Source organism: Pongo abelii, chromosome 18 (genome assembly GCF_028885655.2).
Source record: "Pongo abelii isolate AG06213 chromosome 18, NHGRI_mPonAbe1-v2.0_pri, whole genome shotgun sequence".
NCBI lineage: Eukaryota > Metazoa > Chordata > Mammalia > Primates > Hominidae > Pongo > Pongo abelii.
Genome location: NC_072003.2, coordinates 321,014 through 338,998, shown reverse-complemented (window position 1 = coordinate 338,998; position 17,985 = coordinate 321,014). Strand labels below are relative to the sequence as shown.

Genomic DNA, 17,985 nt, shown 5'->3' with positions numbered 1-17,985 from the left:
GACAGGTGGCCTTGTGACTTGGGAGGAGAGCCAGGCTGGGCTGTACCTCCTCCTGCTCCTGGGTGAGAACCAGCAGGTCTGGGGCCCCATCGCCGTCCACATCAGGCACCTGCAGCAGAGGGCTCAGGATGGACGCATTCCCGCTGAAGCTGCTGCTGTGGTTCCACAGGGTTTCCCCTAAAATCAAGCACACGGTCACGGAACGTGGCCCTGAGTCCCCTTCAACAGCAGCCTGACAACTGCATGGCCTGTGACAGGCAGGCTCCTGTTGAGGCGTCACCCTCGTGACCTCACGGCTCACCGCGTACTCAGAGCAGATGCCAACAGGAGGGGAGGGTGGCACTCTGGTGCTCGTAAAGGAGCAGCACGCAGAGGTGGCGGACACATGTCCTGCCCGTGTATGGAGATTCGGTGGCGATACGCCAAACGCTGACAGCCTCATTCCTGGGAACCACAGAGTTCCCCCTTCTTTTTCTCCTATCTGTGTATCCTAGAACATCTAGGGCCAATGCTGACCCTCCCGGCCGAGTGGATGAAACCTGACCTCACCCACCTCTCGAAGCCCCTGCCTCCTGCTGGGGTTGCAGGCGTGCCCTTGGTGCCATGCAGGCCCCAGCTGAGTGGCCCCTTCCTCTGCCCTCCACATAGAAGGCAAGAATGGAGGTGTGCGCTCGGAGGTGGATCTACTGACCACAGGTCCCAGTGCAACTCCTTACGCACATACAATCTCATCCAGACCTTTTTTTAAAGACAGATTCCTTGATTCTTAAAATGTTTTCAGCCTGCTCTTTATTCTCCTCCATATCCTTAAAATGACAGCTTGTAAGGGAAATATGAACATTCACCAAATCTAGGCACAGAATCTTCCAGACCGCGACGAGGTGCAAGGAGCGCGCGCGCGCACACACACACACACACACACACACACACACACACACACACACACACACACACACACACACACACACACACACACACACACACACACACACACACACACACGGAGGCCCCCCCCGCCACACACACACGGCCCCGCGCACCACGCATTCTTTAGGCACAGAATTCTTCCAGACTGCGACGAGGTGCAAGGAGCACACACACACACACACACGGCCCCGCGCACCACGCATTCTTTCCCTCGTGCTTCCACGAGGCTGGCTCCGCTGGGGCTCGGAGACCTGTACCCTCAGGGTTAGGGGCACTGACAGGCCCCGATCTCCCCTGACGGGCTGAGTGCAGGTTCATGTTCTGGGCTCGCCCTGGGCACTGCCACCAATGACACCCCAGGAGCAGCCGGCGGCCAAGCCGCTCCTCCTCTCTGCTACCCCACAGCAGGTGACATCGGACTGCCCGTGTGTGTTACAGCCCACCAGCAAGGTGTAACGGGAGGTAACAGACACAGTGCAGCTGAAGGCAGCCGAGGCGCGTGCCTTCCACACGCTTGCAGCCTCACTTGGAGGTTCTCCCCATAACCTTCCTTCCCATCCAGCCACCCTCAAGATCACAGGGCTGAGCCTCGTCGGGGCCTCCTGGCACTGGCCCTCAGGGTGAGGCGGCTCAGGTGAGAGGCCCTCGGTGAGAACCCCGCCGCCTGGCTGGCCTACCTGTGAACAAGTCGACTGCAATGAAAGAACTGGGTCTGCCCACAAGGACGCAGGCAGAAGGTACCTCACTGCCTCTTGGCTGGGACACAGCACACTCCATGAGGGCCACGTCTTGGGCCACAGGTCTCTCCCAGAGCGTGCTGCCGTTGGCCCCCGACACAGCAGCTGCAAAGGTGCAGGGAGAGGAAAAGCCTGTAGGGAGAGACACCGGCACCTCACTGTTGCAGCATCTGGGCAGGCAGGCCGGCCAGCCCCAGCATGTGCTCTTCCAGGTCTGTCTTCCTCACACCTCTCCTAGGCCACAGCCCCTCCCTCCCAGGCGGATCTCCTTTATCTTGCAGGCTCCCAGGGCTCTAATGCTGACCCCACGGGGGCTCAGTGGCCAGGGCGGTGCTGGGACCGGGCTTCCAGGCCTCTTTCTGGTCCTGCCGGGAAGGATGACGAGATGGGTTCCAGAACCACCACCATCTGCTTCCCTCAAACACTGAAAGTGAGAGGGTGACCCAAAACAACGATTCCTCCTTCTACAGGGAGCTCCTCCTTTTTCATATAAAATGAAATTACCTTCGTCCACACAGGATCGGTTGAAATTGTTGCTGCTGTTGGTGTTTTTATAAAGAAAAAGAACATCTTGGATCCTGTCCCTGTTTATATCATCCACAGCCAGAAAGTCATAGATAACTGAAAGAGAAAACCACAGACTATACTCCGCGGGCCATGCCTGGTTTCCAGGAACGATCAGGTCCAGCACGACCTACTTCTCTGCTCCATGGAACCTGCCACTGTGAGGGCACCCAATGAGGACAGTGGCTTCTTCCTCACTAGGATGAGTATTTCCTTCCTGAACACCAGAGGGTGGACACTAATGCCCAGTGTTAACCTTCAGAAAGGAACAAGCAGGACATCTGGGCATTAAGAATGGATGTTCTGGCACCTTCTGTTCAGGGATAAATCCCTCCCTAGACCAGGGGGCATCTAGACAGTCCACACTGCACACTCCTCAGGGTTTACACTTCCTTTCATTCAAGGACTCAAGTGATAAACTTTATGCCCTAAAATCAAACACCAAAAGAGTGAAGTTGGCCGGGCGAGGTGGCTCACGCCTGTAATCCCAGCACTTTGGGAGGCCGAGGAGGGCAGATAACGAGGTCAGGAGATTGAGACCATCCGTGCCAAAGTGTGAAACTCTATCTCTACTAAAAATACAAAAAATTAGCTGGGTGTGGTGGCACCTGCCTGTAATCCCAGCTACTTGGGAGGCTGAGGCACGAGAATCGTTTGAACCCAGGAGGCAGAGGTTGCAGCGAGCGAGATTGCACCACTGTACTCCAGCCTGGCCGACAGAGCGAGAGTCCATCTCAAAAAACAAAACAAAACAAAAACAAAAAAAATAGGCCGGGCGAGGTGGCTCACGCCTATAATCCTAGCACTTTAGGAGGCCGAGGCGGGTGGATCATAAGGTCAGGAGTCCAAGACAAGCCTGGCTAATATGGTGAAACCCTTTCTCTACTAAAAATACAGAAATTAGCCAGGCGTGGTGGCGGGCGCCTATAGTTCCAGCTACTCGGGAGGCTAAGGCAGGAGAATTGCCTGAACCCAGGAGGTGGAGGCTACAGTCAGTTGAGATTGAGCCACTGCACTCCAGCCTGGGCGACAGAGCAAGACTCCATCTCAAAAAAAAAAAAAAAAAAAAAAGAATAAAGTTGAACCCCACCCCCCCTTATTTTAGAGACAGGGTCTGGCTACGTTGCCCAGGCTGGCCTTGAACTCCAGGCCTCAAGTGATCCTCCTGTCTCAGCCTCTGAAACTGCTGGGATTACAGGTGTGAGCCACTGCGCCCAGCATGAAGTTGGATCTTTACGTCATGCATAAAAATGAACTCAAAATGAATAAAAGACCTAAACATAAGAGCTAAAATTATAAAACTCTTAGAAAAAAAACAGGGAAAAATGTTCATGACAAGGGATCTGGTGATGGTTTCTTTGATACAAAAGCACAGGAGGCCGAGTGTGGTGGCTCACGCCTGTAATCCCAGCACTATGGGAGGCCGAGGCAGGTGGATCACCTGAGGTCAGGAGTTTGAGACCAGCCTGGCCAATATGGCGAAACCCCGTCTCAGTGAGCTGAGATCACGCCACTGCACTCCAGCCTGGATGACAGAGCAAGACTGTCTCCAAAAAAAAAAAAAAAAAAAAGCACAGGAAAGAAAAAATAGACTTCATTGAAACTAAAAGCTTTTATGCATCAAAGGACACTATCAAGAGAGTGAAAAGGCCGGGCGTGGTGGCTAACACGGGTAGTCCTAGCACTTTGGGAAGCCAAGGCAGGCAGATCACTTGAGGTCAGGAGTTTGAGATCAGTCTGGCCAACATGGTGAAACCACGCCTCTACTAAAAATACAAAAGTTATGGCCGAGCGTGGTGGCACGCGCCTGTAATCCCAGCACTTTGGGATGCTGAGGCAGGCGCATCACCTAAGGTCGGGAATTCAAGACCAGCCTGACCAACATGGAGAAACCACGTTTCTACTAAAAATACAAAATTAGCCGGGTGTGGTGGCACATGCCTGTAGTTTCAGCTACTCAGGAGGCTGAGGCAGGAGAATCACTTGAATCCGGGAGGCGGAGATTGTGGTGAGCCGAGATCGGGCCATTGCACTCCAGCCTGGGCAACAAGAGAGAAACTCTGTCTCAAAAAAAAAAAAAAAAAATTAGCCAGGCATGGTAGCCTGTGCCTGTAATCCCAGCTACTTGGGAGGCTGAGGCAGGAGAATCGCTTGAACCTGGGAGGCAGAGGTTGCAGTGAGCCACGATTGCGCCATTGCACTCTCCAGCCTGGGGTAGAAGAGCAAAACTCCATCTCAAAAATAAATAAATAAATAAAAATAAATTATTTTTAATTTTTAAAAATGGGCAAAAGACTGCAATAACAGACATTCACCAAAGAAGATACAAGAATGGCTAAAACTCACATGAAAAGAGGGACCCAACATTTTCAGTCACTGGGAGATTCTAATTCACACCCACTAGCATGAGTGTAATAAAAAGACAGACAATAACAAGAAACTAAAGGCCTCCTCAGCATTGCAGTAGGAATGGAAAATGGTCAAATGGTGCAGTCGCTTTAGAAAACAGCTTGTCAGCTCCTCAGAAAGTTAAACATAAACTTACCGTATGGTTCAGCAATTCCACTCCTAGCAATCTACCCAAGAGAAATGAAAACATATCCACACGAAGATCTGCACGTGAATGTTCACGGCAGAATTACTCATAAGAGTCTCAACTGAGAGCCATCCAGGTGATCGTCAGCCAACCCTCCCAGGAGCCCTGCTCAGCAACGGAAAGACACAGGCAGACCACGACACAAAGGAACGGCAAAACATCACGCTAAGTGAAGGAAGTCACACTCCTTCACTTACATACTGTATGATTTCACTTCTAAGAAATGTCTAGAGGCCAGGCGTGGTGGCTCACACTGGTAATCCCAGCACTTTGGGAGACTTAAGCGGGTGGATCACCTGAGGTCGGGAGTTCAAGACCAGCCTGACCAACACGGAGAAACCCCATCTGTACTAAAAATACAAAATTAGCTGGGCGTGGTGATGCATGCCTGCAATCCCAGCTACTCGGGAGGCTGGGGCAAGAGAATCACTTGAACCTGGGAGGTGGCGGTTGTGATGAGCGGAGATTGTGCCGTTGCACTCCAGCCCGGGCAACAAGAGCAAAACTCCGTCTAAAAAAAAAAAAAAGACTAATCTTTGGAGACAGGAGACTAGGTTGCCCAGGGCTAGGAGATGAGGGAACAGGGAGTGATGGCAAAGGTAATGAGGAATTTTCTTTTTTTGAGACAGGGTCTCCCTCTGTCACCCAGGCTGGAGTGCAGTGGCCCGATCACAGCTCACTGCAGCCTCAACCTTCCAGGTGTAAGTGATACTCCTACCTCAGCCTCCCAAGTAGCTGGGACCCCAGCTGCATGCCACCACGCCTGGCTGATTTTTGTATTTTTTGTACAGATGCGGTCTGTGCCCAGCCTCTTGAGGAATCTTTTAGGGATGATGGAAATATTCTAAAACGGAATTGTACTGACAACTACATAACTCTCCCAATTGCCTACAAATCACTGAATTGGGCCAGGTGTGGTGACTTACGCCTATAATCCCAGCACGTTGGGAGGCTGAGGGAGGAGGATCACTTAAAATCAGGAGTTCAAGAGCAGCCTGGCTAACATGGTAAAACCCCATCTTTACCAAAAATACAAAATTAGGGCCAGGCGCTGTGGCTCACACCTATAATCCCAGCACGTTGGGACGTCAAGGTGGGTGGATCACGAGATCAAGAGTTCAAGACCAGCCAGGTGCAGTGGCTCACGCCTGTAATCCCAGCGCTTTGGGAGGCCGAGGCAGGCGGATCACCAGGTCAGGAGTTCGAGACCAGCCTGACCAACATGGTGAAACCCGGTCTCTACTAAAAATATAAATATTAGCCGGGCGTGGTGGCATAGGCGGATCACGAGGTCAGGAGATGGAGACCATCCTGGCTAACATGGTGAAACCCTGTCTCTACTAAAAAATACAAAAAAGTAGACAGGCGTGGTGGCAGGTGTCTGTAATCCCAGCTACTCGGGAGGCTGAGGCAGCAGAATGGCATGAACCCAAGAGGCAGAGCTTGCAGTGAGCCAAGATCGCGCCAACTGCACTCCAGCCTGGGCGACAGAGCGAGACTCCGTCTCAAAAAAAAAAAATTTTTTTGAACACAAACTGACCCTAAGTGAGGTTTCAATAAGAAACCCTATTGATGGCATTGGAGAAGCCCTGAATTCTCTGCCAGGAAACACTGAGGCTGTCAGTGCTCACGCCCACTGACGTGGGTGACTGCAGCTGCTGTTCTCCTAGAAGCAGAATGTCCTGACTAAGGTTGATTCCATTGCTTTTCATAACGGCCAAGACTCCAGAATTGCAAGGTCAGGAGACAGGAATGAATGCGTGCTTTCCTTTCACTAACCAGGATGTGAGCTGGGTCACCCTAACAAGACTGGACCATACGAGCTGGTGCATGTTTTTTACATTTTATGACAGCCTTCTCTCTATCTTTCACCCAGAAGCTCTGTTTCATTAAATTTTTTAATTTAGAAAAATACCCAAACGGGCTACTTTTGTTTATTTACCCAACTCATCCTTCCTAAAAAACGGAGAACTGGCTGGGTGCGGTGGCTCACGCCTGTAATCCCAGCACTTTGGGAGGCTGAGGCAGGCAGACCACGAGGTCAGGCGATCGAGACCATCCTCGCTAACACCGTGAAACCCCGTCTCTACTAAAAATACAAAAAATTAGCCGGGCGTGGTGGCGGGCGCCTGTAGTCCCAGCTACTCAGGAGGCTGAGGCAGGAGAATGGCGTGAACCCGGGAGGCGGAGCTTGCAGCGAGCCAAGATTGTGCCACTGCACTCCAGCCTGGGCCACAGAGGGAGACTCCGTCTAAAAAAAAAAAAAAAAAAAAGGAGGGGGAGAACTGAGGCCGGATGTGGTGGCTCATGCCTGTAATCCCAGCACTTTGGGAAGTCGAAGTGGGCAGATCACCTGAGGTCAGGAGTTCAAGACCAGCCTGACTAACATGGAGAAATCCTATCTCTACTAAAAATACAAAATTAGCCAGGCGTGGTGACACATGCCTGTAATCCCAGCTACTTGGGAGGCTGAGGCGGGAGAACTGCTTGAACCCAGGAGGCGGAGGTTGCGGTGAGCTGAGATGGCACCATTGCACTCCAGCCTGGGCAACAATAGTGAAACTCTGCCTCAAAAAAAAAAAAAAAAAAAAAAAAAAGGGAGAACCAAGAGTGAGCCACAGTGCTTCCCTGGCAGCGTTTCCATGTTTACTTAAAGGCTGCTCGGCCGGGCACAGTGGCTCATGCCTCTAATCCCAGCACTTTGGGAGGCCAAGGTGGGTGGATCACCTGAGGTCAGGAGTTTGAAACCAGCCTGACCAACATGGAGAAACCCTATCTCTACTAAAAATACAAAATTAGCTGGGCGTGGTACTGCACGCCTGTAATCCCAGCTATTTGGGAGGCTGAGGCAGTAGAATCGCTTGAACTCCAGAGGCAGAAGTAGCAGTGAGCTGAGACTGTGCCATTGCACTCCAGCCTGGGCAACAAGAGCGAAACTCCGTCTCAAAAATAAAAAGGTTGCTCTATCGCCCCCTAAAACTCCAGAAAAACCTTGGACATAGAACTGGCAGCCACTTGGGGTTGATTCACTGTTTAAAGGCCACTTCTAGACTCACAGACACAGTTCTGCCCCCTCCGCCCCATCCCCTGGGAAGAGCTGCTTTGGACACCACGGGGCGGGGAAGCCGAGGCTCACCAGCGGCACTGTAGTCTATCCTCCACATTCGCTGTGACGCTGGCCGGTCTGGACATGGGATGACGAATGAGACGATGAACACCACGAAAAGGCAGAGAAACAATGAAAGAAAAAACGCCGCCGCTCGGCACCGGGAAAGCCGGGACTGTGGAGGCGCGCTTTTCACGTTATCCTCATTTTTTGATGCATTTCCCAGATTTTCCTGCGATTTTCTTTCTTCATTTTTCAAGGGGTGGATTTCGGCTTCTAAGTCCTTGTGGTCCAACATCACGGGCACATCCCAAAGTTTAACTCCTGGTCACTGTGTCGATAAAGCAAGAGGTCGGCGAGGCCAGCAGTCCCATGGCACAAAGCTGCAGCACAGAGGGGTCTGCTGGCATCAGCTTCTTGGGGAGCTGGGGAGCTGGCTGCAGCTGTAACTATGGGCCATCAGCCCAGGAAATAAAAGCTAAATAAATGTTTAGGGTGTCAGTCTTAACAGATTATACTTAAGAAGTCTCTAATTAATGTGGAAAGGCAAATTAGCTGTGTAGAGCCAGCAGGCAGGAACTATTTTCATCCAGAACACACTGGTGCTTCCTGCCTGCCGAACCCAGGAAATGCTGAATGAGCTCCAGGGCAGTGCTGGGCCAGGGCTGAGGACGCTGAAACCCACACCCAGCATGTTAACTAAGCCCCACCCACTCAGCCTCTGAGCATATCTGAGCCACCTTCCACCAGCCTCAAGCACAGATGGAAAAGGTGACCCAGGTGCGCACACATGGACTCCCTGGAGGGCCACAGACCCAAAATTCAAAGTACCCGGGGTGAAGATGGGCTCTGGGCGGGCAGCCTTGCACCTCCCTAGCTGTGTGACCAGGACGTGTGCTTTGACTGAACTGTGCCTCAGTTTCCTTATCTGTAAAAGAAACAATATCTACTTTAGAAGCCTGTTCTAAGGATTAAATAATTAAATGCAGCTGGGCGTGGTGGCTCACACCTGTAATCCCAGTACTTGGGGAGGCCAAGGCGGGCGGATCATGAGGTCAGGAGATCGAGACCATCCTGGCTAACATGGTGAAACCCCGTCTCTACTAAAAATACAAAAAATTAGCAGGGCATGGTGGCGGGCACCTGTAGTCTCCAGCTACTTGGGAGGCTGAGGCAGGAGAATGGCGTGAACCCGGGAGGCGGAGCTTGCAGTGAGCCGAGATCACGCCACTGCACTCCAGCCTGGGCGACAGAGTGAGGCTCTGGCTCAAAAAAAAAAAAAATTAAATGCATTAAATTATAAGTACTTATTAAAGTACTTATAAGATCATCTGATACACAGTAAACATTCAAACACTACCTAATTATTATTAATAAAATATGTTCATGGATAAGCACAGACTAACTAGAAAAAAATAAAATAAAATATATTCAAACAGAAGTCTGCAGGGGAGGACAGGGGACAGCTGTGTTGAGCGAGCTCGGTGCTGGGAGTAACTTCTGAGCCCCGATTCTGAGGGGAAAAACATGCCCTCTCCTTGGCCTGGTTCCTGCTGGCCGGACCGGGGGTGGATGTGGTGGGGAAACCGGCAGTTGCTGTCTTAGAAACCAAAACGGAAAACACATTTGAAGAAGGGAAAGGCACAGGGCCCCTGATATCTGCCAACCAGCACCACCCAGCCTGAGCTGCTTTGACTGTATAAAACGAGGAAAAAACAAACTTCCATTTTGTCTCAGGCAAGATTTTTGTTATTTTGGTCCCTTTTAAACAACCAAACCGATGTCCTAACATATCATACTGAGAGACTGGACATGATCATGCAGATTTGAGGTAAAACCTTCACCTACCCAAAAAGGAAGTCAACAGTTCACAGCAAAGGGAGGGGTGAAAGAGGGCGTGCGGAGGTAGTGAGGGAGCGCGAGGAAAAGCTGAGCTGAAAGCCGCACCCTCTGGGGAAGGGTCAGGGAGACACAAAGATAAGGGACTGCTGGCTTTTGTTTTAAACTGTTCACTTGGACTTTGTCTTTTCCTAATTATCTAATAAAAGTAATTCACTTAATAACCTGTGTATGACACTAGAATGGCTTTAATTTTAAAAGGGAAAAACGACGAATCTGGGTGAGGATATGGAGAAATCAGAACATCGTACATTGCTGGTGGGACTGTAAAATGATGCAGCTGCTGTGAAAACAGTCTGGCAGATCCTCAAAAAGTTAAACAGAACTACCATACTCTCCAGCAAGTCCAGTCCTAGGTAGACACCCACAAGAATTAAAAACAGAGACTTGCTGGCTGGGCACAGTGGCTCACGGCTGTAATCCCAGCACTTTTGAGAGGCCGAGGAAGGCAGATCCCAAGGTCAAGAGATTGAGACCATCCAGGACAACATGGTGAAAACCCTGTCTCTACTAAAAATACAAAAATTAGCTGGGCGTGGTGGTGGGTGCCTGTAGTCCCAGCTACTCGGGAGGCTGAGGCAAGAGAATGGCTTGAACCTGGGAGGCAGAGGTTGTAGTGAGCCAAGATCGCGCCACTGCACTCCAGCTTGGGTGACAGCAAGACTCTATCTCCAAAAAAAAACCAAAAAAAACCCACAGAAAAACAGAGACATGGCCAGCACGGTGGCTCATGCCTGTAATGCCAGTACTTTGGGAGGCCAAAGCAGGAGGATCCCTTGAGGATTGCTCAAGGCTGCAGTGAGCTCTGATCATGCCACCGCACTCTAGCCTGGGCAACAGAGTGAGACCCCATCTCTCTCTTTTTTTTTTTCTCATTCTGTTGCCCAGGCTGGAGTGCAGTGGCGTGATCTCGGCTCACTGCAAGCTCTGCCTCCCCCGTTCACGCCATTCTCCTGCCTCAGCCTCCCGAATAGCTGGGACTATAGGCGTCCGCCAGCATGCCTGGCTAATTTTCTGTATTTTTAGTAGAGACGGGGTTTCACCATGTTAGCCAGGATGGTCTCGATCTCCTGACCTCGTGATCCACCCGCACTGGCCTCCGAAACTGCTGGGATTACAGGCGTGAGCCACCACGCCCGGCCAAGACCCCATCTTATAAAAAAAAAAAAAAAAAGCCTGGCTAGGCATGGTGGCTTATGCCTGTAATCGCAGTACTTTGGGAGGCCGAGTGAGTGGAGTGCTTGACCTCAGGAGTTTGAGACCAGCCTGGGCAACGTGGCGAGACTCTGTCTCTACTAAAAATACCAAAAAAATTAGCTGGGTATGGTGGCGCTCGCCTGTGGTCCCAGCTACCCGGAGGCTGGGGTAGGAAGATCACTAGAGCCCAGGGGGGTGGAGGCTGCAGTGAGCTGAGATCATGCCACTGCACTCCCACCTGGGTGACAGAGCAAGACCCCATCTCAAAAAAAAAAAAACAACAACAACAACAAAAAAAACCCCACTGCAGAGGCTCAAACAAAAACTTGTAAATAAATGTTCATATTGGTTCATTATTAACAACAGCCAAAACGTAGAAACAACCCAGATGTCCAACAACGTATGAACGTATCGGCCGGGCGCAGTGGCTCACGCCTGTGATCCCAACACTTTGAGAGGCCAAGGCGGGAGGATCACGAGGTCAGGAGTTTGAGACCAGCCTGGCCAATATGGTGAAAGCCATCTCTACTAAAAATACAAAAATACTAGCCGGGCATGGTGGCGGGCGCCTGTAATCCCAGCTACTCGGGAGGCTGAGGCAGGAGAATTGCTTGAACCCGGGAGGTGGAGGTTGCAGTGAGCCAAGATTGCATCATTGCACTCCAGCCTGGGCAATAGAGGGAGACTCCTTCTCAAAAACAAAACAAAACAAAACAAAACAAAACATATGAATGGATAAACAAAATGTGGCCTATCCATAATACAATTACACCATAATGCAGTGGTGTGTTTTTCAGCCATGGTAAAAACTAAAATTCTGACACATTATAAAATTATGCTAAATGCAATGACTGGGACACGAAGCTCACCTGTGGTGTGAAACGCCCAGAACAGGCAAATCCACAGAGGCAGGGAGTAGACTTGTGGGTGCCAGGTGCGGAACAGGGAGAGTTGGGAGTGACTGCTATGGGCCGTGGGGTTTCTTTGTGGGATGATGAAAATAGTGGTGACGGTTACAAAATGCTGTGATTATACCAAACGTTACTAACGGCAAATTTTATGTTATGTGTATTTTGCCACAATAAGAAAAAATGTGTGCATTCTCCTAGGTGCTGAGGCTTAAGTTTTAACATCTTGGAAGTCAGAAAAGGTGTGCTTATCAAAGGCAATGAGTCAGACCACGGAAAATCAAACAATGAGTCATGACCAAGGACCTCATTAAACCCAAGCAGCTGGCATGGGGGTGGGGAAGGCAGGGCATGGGATGTCTAGAAAAGGTAACTAGGGAAAAAGCCAGCAACAGAACGTAGGAGTGTCTCATTGCCAGGGCCTGAGGGGCTGGGGCCAGGGCTTGAAGAAGAGGAGACGGACATTTGTTCAGCAAATCTAGCCACCATGTCCCCAAGGGAGGGATGTGTGAAATGTTTAAAACATAGATTCCTGCCTGGGCGCGGTGGCTCACGCCTGTAATCCCAGCACTTTGAGAGGCCGAGGTGGGAGGATCATGAGGTCAGGAGATCGAGACCATCCTGGCTAACACATTGAAACCCCGTGTCTACTGAAAATACAAAAAATTAGCTGGGTGTGGCGGCGTGCGCCTATAGGAGGCTGCAGCAGGAGAATGGCGTGAACCCGGGAGGCGGAGCTTGCAGTGAGCCGAGATCACACCACTGCACTCCAGCCTGGGCGACAGAGCGAGACTCCGTCTAAAAAAAAAATTAAAATAAATAAATAAATAAATAAATAAATAAATAAAACATAGATTCCTTTGGCAAAGGAAAGAAAATGAAGTAAGAACCCGAATGCTACAATTCTGGATTTCTATCTTTATGGCTTTAATCTTAAGAGCTTTAAAATTGCAGCCAAGAAATTCGAGCTCTGAGTCTCAGCTGTCCTCATCTGGTGGGAGCCAGAGCATCAAAGAAAACATGCAGGAAAGCACTACTCAAGGAGGGGGCATCAGTCGCCACCACCAGGAATCTGAAAACACGACCCATCCATCCATGGGCCCACGAGTCCTGACCTACCTGGTCGTGGGAGTGCCCGGAGGATGCGCTCGATGTGGGCTCCTGCTGGTGCATCTGGTCGTGAGCTGTGGACAGGGAATCTGTGCCTTCGCAAGCCCAGGTGGACCTAGGGATCATAAAGCCACTTGTCAAGCGCAGCTCAGGCAGCCTGCGAAGGTGTCAGGTCAGGAACTTAGATCCTCCCAAAGACATGACTCTCAGTGGTGGCTCCACATGAAAATAACTTGGGTGCTTTCACAATCCTGATGCCACACCCCAGAAGGACTAAATTGGCCACTCTGGGTGTGGGGTCCCAGTCAGGAGCGGCTGCTGGCACTCTCCAGCTGATTCCAGGGTGCAGCCAAGCAGAGAAGAACAGACTGAGAAGTCTGCCCTTGTTCGGTTCATCCCACTCTAACTAGCAGATGATGGCCAGACATCTCCTGACCCTCAAGGGGAGACTGCATCCCCCCACAGCCAGCCTGGAAGCAAGCAAGGCAAAGAGGAAAGGGCCTCTTCCTCTGAAGATGCCGCCCGGCCTGTGTTCTGGGTTTTCTGTTCCTTGGACTTCACAGCAAGCTTAGTGAAGTCAATCCAAATGCAGACCTCAAGCTAGTAAATTACATCACTCCCTTTCTTAATCATTCTTCTAATATCTAAGCTATGACCAAAGGACCCCGCAAGACAATTACTATGAATGTAGTTTGGATTTATAATTTTAAAAAATCAGTAATAAATATATCCAACATTTAAAAGGGCCGGGTGCAGTGCCTCACACCTGTAATCCCAGCACTTTGTGGGGCTGACACAGGTGGGTCGCTTGAGCCTAGGAGTTTGAGACCAGCCTGGGCAACATGGGGACACTTCATCTCTACCCAAAAATACAAAAATCAGCCAGGTGTGGTGGTGGGCACCTATAGTCCCAACTACTCAGGAGGCTGAGGCAGGAGGATTGCTTGAGCCCGGGAGGTCGAGGCTGCAGTGAGCCATGGCCAGGCCACTGCACTCCAGCCTGGGCAACAGAACAGGATCCTGTTTCAAAAAAACCCACAAAACTTAAGAAGTATAAAAGGGTAAATCTCCTTTCATCTTGTGGCTCCCAGGCTCAAGAGGGGAAGCATGGTACCGGCTTCATATGGGTCCTTCCAGAAGTATTCTCTATGTGGATAAGCATGGAGTATATAAAGTATACAATCTATATGAAAAAAATGTGACTAGAATGGTCGAGTTATAAGGTGGCCTCTAAAAATTAAAGGAAAAATAAAATTCAAACTACTTTCTTATCTCTACAGCATGATTTGTCATGTTAAATCAGACCAAACTGGGCATTCTGTGGCAGGGACAGTGTACTGTCATTTTCTCAATTCCTGCCTTTTGAATTGGAGAGCCTGGCTGAAAGCACAAACATTTCCCCCACGCAGGGACCATCTCTGTAACACGATTTAGAAGGACAAAGGGAAAGACCTCTCTAAATGCTCATTAGTAACACAGTTGGGGATTTGGGTCGTCTGTGTCTTGTGAGCATCTACAATTTGGCCAGTGTCCTCACCTGCAGAGCACAGTGAAATAAGACATGTCACATACGTCTGAGGGAAGACAGAAACAGCGGCTCAGAAGGCAAAGCCTCATTATAGGACGCAAAATAATGCAGGCAACTGACTTAATCAGATGAGCATCCACCTGAACCCAGCACTGGGCTCCACTCTGAGAGGGTTCCCAGACTGTCAGGCCCCGCAGTGCCTCCATGGGGACTCTCCCACCACTTGGGCAAACCCAGGTCAGGGTAGAAAATGGCACTGAACATTTTTGGGAGGATCATCATTTTAACTGACAAACACGGGTTTCTAAAACTGAGCAAGCCGTTGAGGCATTTGTGAAAAACACAGACTGATCTAAGATCAAAAGAGTTTGTGAGAAACTGGTTTAAAAATCATTAATAAGGCCGGGCGTGGTGGCTCACGCCTGTAATCTCAGCCCTTTGGGAGGCCGAGGCGGGCGGATCACCTGAGGTCAGGAGTTCGAGACCAGCCTGGCCAACATGGTGAAACCCCGTCTCTACTAAAAAATACAAAATTAGTCGGGCGTGGGGGCAGGCACCTTAATCCTAGCCACTTGGGAGTCAAGGGCAGGAGAACTGTTTGAACCTGGGAGGCAGAGTTTGCAGTCAGCCGAGACTGAGCCATTGCACTCAAGCCTGAAGGACAAGAGCAAGACTTCTCTTAAAAAAAAAAAATCATTAATAAGGCTGGGAGTGTTGTCTCATGTCTATAATCCCAGCACTTTGCCAGGCCGAGGCACATAGATAGCTTGAGTTCAGTTCAAGACCAGCCTGGGCAACACAGTGAGACCCTGTTTCTAAAAAGAAAGAAAAAGAAAATCAGCCAGCTGTGGTGGCACACGCCTGTGGTCTTAGCTACCCAGGAGCTGAGGCGGGAGGATCACTTGAAGACAGGAAGTTAAGGCTGCAGTGAGCTGTGATCATGCCACTGCCCTCCAGCCTGGTGACACAGAGTAAAGCTCTGTCTCAAAACAAAACAAAACAGAATAAAACATCAATAAAAAAACAACAAAATCATCAATCAATCAATTAAAAAACCACCAACTGACAGGGCATGGTGGTTTGCGCCTGTAATCCCAGCACTTTCGGAGGCCGAGGCAGGCAGATCACGAAGTCAGGAGATCAAGACCAGCCTAAACAACATGGTGAAACCCCACCTCTACTAAAATACAAAAATTAGACGAGTATGGTGGCATGTGCCTATAATCCCAGCTACTCAGGAGGCTGAGGCAGGAGAATCACTTGAGCCTGGGAGGCAGAGGTTGCAGTGAGCCAAGATGACGCCACTGCACTCCAGCCTGGGCAACAGAGCAAGACCCCCAGAAAGAAAAAAACAAACAAAAAAAACATCAATCGATCAAAAAAAAAACCACCAGCTGGCCGGGCATGGTGACTCATGCCTGTAATACCAGCACTTTGGGAGGCCAAGGCCGGCGGATCACAAGGTCAGGAGATTGAGACCATCCTGGCTAACACAGTGAAACCCCATCTCTACTAAAAATACAAAAAATTAGCCGGGTGTGGTGGCGGGCGCCTGTAGTCCCAGCTACTCAGGAGGCTGAGGCAGGAGAATGGCGTGAACCCGGGAAGCAGAGCTTGCAGTGAGCCGAGATCGCACCACTACACTCCAGCCTGGGCGACAGAGCAAGACTCTGTCTCAAAAAAAAAAAAAAAAAAAAAAAAACCCACTAGCTACTCAGGAGGCTGAGGCAGGAGAATTGCTTGAACCCAAGAGGCAGAGGGTGCGGTGAGCCGAGACTGCACCACTGTGCTCCAGCCTGGGTGAGAGTGAGACCCTGTCTCAAAAAAAAAAAAAATCCACCAATCAAGATAAACTCCAAATGAATTAAAAATGTAAACATTATTATTATTATTATTATTTTTTTTGAGACAGAATCTTCTCTGTCACCTAGGCTGGAGTACAATGGTGTGATCTTGGCTCACTGCAACCTCTGCCTCCTGGGTTCAAGCGATTCTCCTGCCTCAGCCTCCTGAGTAGCTGGGACTACAGGCACCCACCACCACACCCAGCTAATTTTTGTATTTTTAGTAGAGACAGGGTTTCACCATGATGGTCAGGCTGGTCTAGAACTGCTGACCTTGTGATCTGCCCACCTCAGCCTCTCAAAGCGCTGGGATTACAGGCGTGAGCCACTGCACCTGGCCAAAAATGTAAACATTATTTTTAACAAACATTAAACTAAAAGAAAATAGAAGAGAATGTTTATGTATTGTTAGGGAAAGTCTTGAAAGCATGACCCCAAAGGCGGAAATCATTAAGAAAAACACTGATGGACTAAATATATTATGAAATGTCTAACCCAAGCTTGTCCAACCCTCGGCCCAGGATGGCTTGAAGTGTGGCCTAACACAAATTCATAAACTTTCTTAAAACATTCAGAGATTTTTTTGCAGTTTTTTTTTCAGCTCATCAGCTATCATTAGTGTTAGTGTACTTTATGTGTGGCCCAAGACAATTCTTCCAGCGTGGCCCAGGGAAGCCAAAAGATTGTTGTTAGCTCCACAGAGCAAACCAGGATAAATATTCTTAGGGTTTTCACAAACCCACAAAAGAAAGGCAAGGACCCCAGTGGGGAAACAGGAAATGAATTCATAACTGGGCAATTCACTGAAGAGCACACGCCAGTGGCTGGTGCCCACGGGAAACACGCTCAGTCTCACTCATAGACACAGCAGGACCAATGACATTAACAGAAGTTAAGCATTTCATTTTATTTGATCTTGAGACAGGGTCTCACTCTGTGGCCCAGGCTGGAGGACAGTGGTGATCTAGGCTCACTGCAACCTCCACCTCCTGGGTTCAAGAGATTCTCCCACCTCAGCCTATCAAATAGCTGCGACCACAGGTGTGCATCACCGCGCCGGGCAAATTTTTGTATTTTTTGTTGAGACGGAGTTTCGCCATGTTGCCCAGACTGGTCTCGAACTCCAGGGCCCAAGTGATCCGCCTGCCTCAGCCTCCCAAAGTGTGGGCCACACTCAGCCTAAAAGTTAAGCATTTTAAAATGTGTTAGTGAGAATATAGGATAACAGGTCTGCAGTACAACAGTCGTGGGAATTTGAAATGGTAGTTATTGGTCGAGCGTGATGGCTCACGCCTGTAATCCCAGCACGTTGGGAGGCTGAGGCGGGCAGATCACCTGAGGTCGGGAGTTTGAGACCAGCCTGACCAACATGGAGAAACCCCATCTCTATTAAAAATACAAAAAAAAAAAAATTAGCCAGGCGTGGTGGTGCATGCTTGTAATCCCAGCTACTAGGGAGGCTGAGGCAGGAGAATCACTTGAACCTGGGAGGCAGAGGGTGCAGTGAGCCGAGATCGTGCCATTGCACTCCAGTCTGGGCAACAAGAGCAAAATTCCATCTCAAAAAAA

At 49.9% G+C, this 17,985-nt stretch overlaps 1 protein-coding gene across 12 annotated transcripts in view; it reads right to left on the bottom strand.

Moving 5' to 3' along the window:
* Positions 1 to 17,985, bottom strand: part of FAM234A (family with sequence similarity 234 member A) — a 38,433-nt gene that overhangs the window by 8,429 nt on the left and 12,019 nt on the right. For 7 of the 12 annotated variants that reach the window (XR_008514355.1, XR_008514357.1, XM_054533252.1 and 4 more), the window contains exons 2-6: positions 13,054 to 13,159; positions 7,961 to 8,261; positions 2,169 to 2,285; positions 1,605 to 1,796; positions 47 to 177 (exon numbers count right to left, since the gene is read on the bottom strand). Coding sequence is in view for 10 of the 12 variants with exons in the window: in XM_054533252.1 (XP_054389227.1) it covers positions 47 to 177; positions 1,605 to 1,796; positions 2,169 to 2,285; positions 7,961 to 8,228 (708 nt within the window). In the remaining 2 variants the exon portion in view is untranslated. Of the gene's footprint in view, positions 1 to 46; positions 178 to 1,604; positions 1,797 to 2,168; positions 2,286 to 7,960; positions 8,314 to 8,761; positions 8,859 to 13,053; positions 13,160 to 17,985 lie in introns of all 12 variants that reach the window. The other 5 variants (XM_024233302.2, XM_063717445.1, XM_054533250.2 and 2 more) reach the window with 3 other exon arrangements.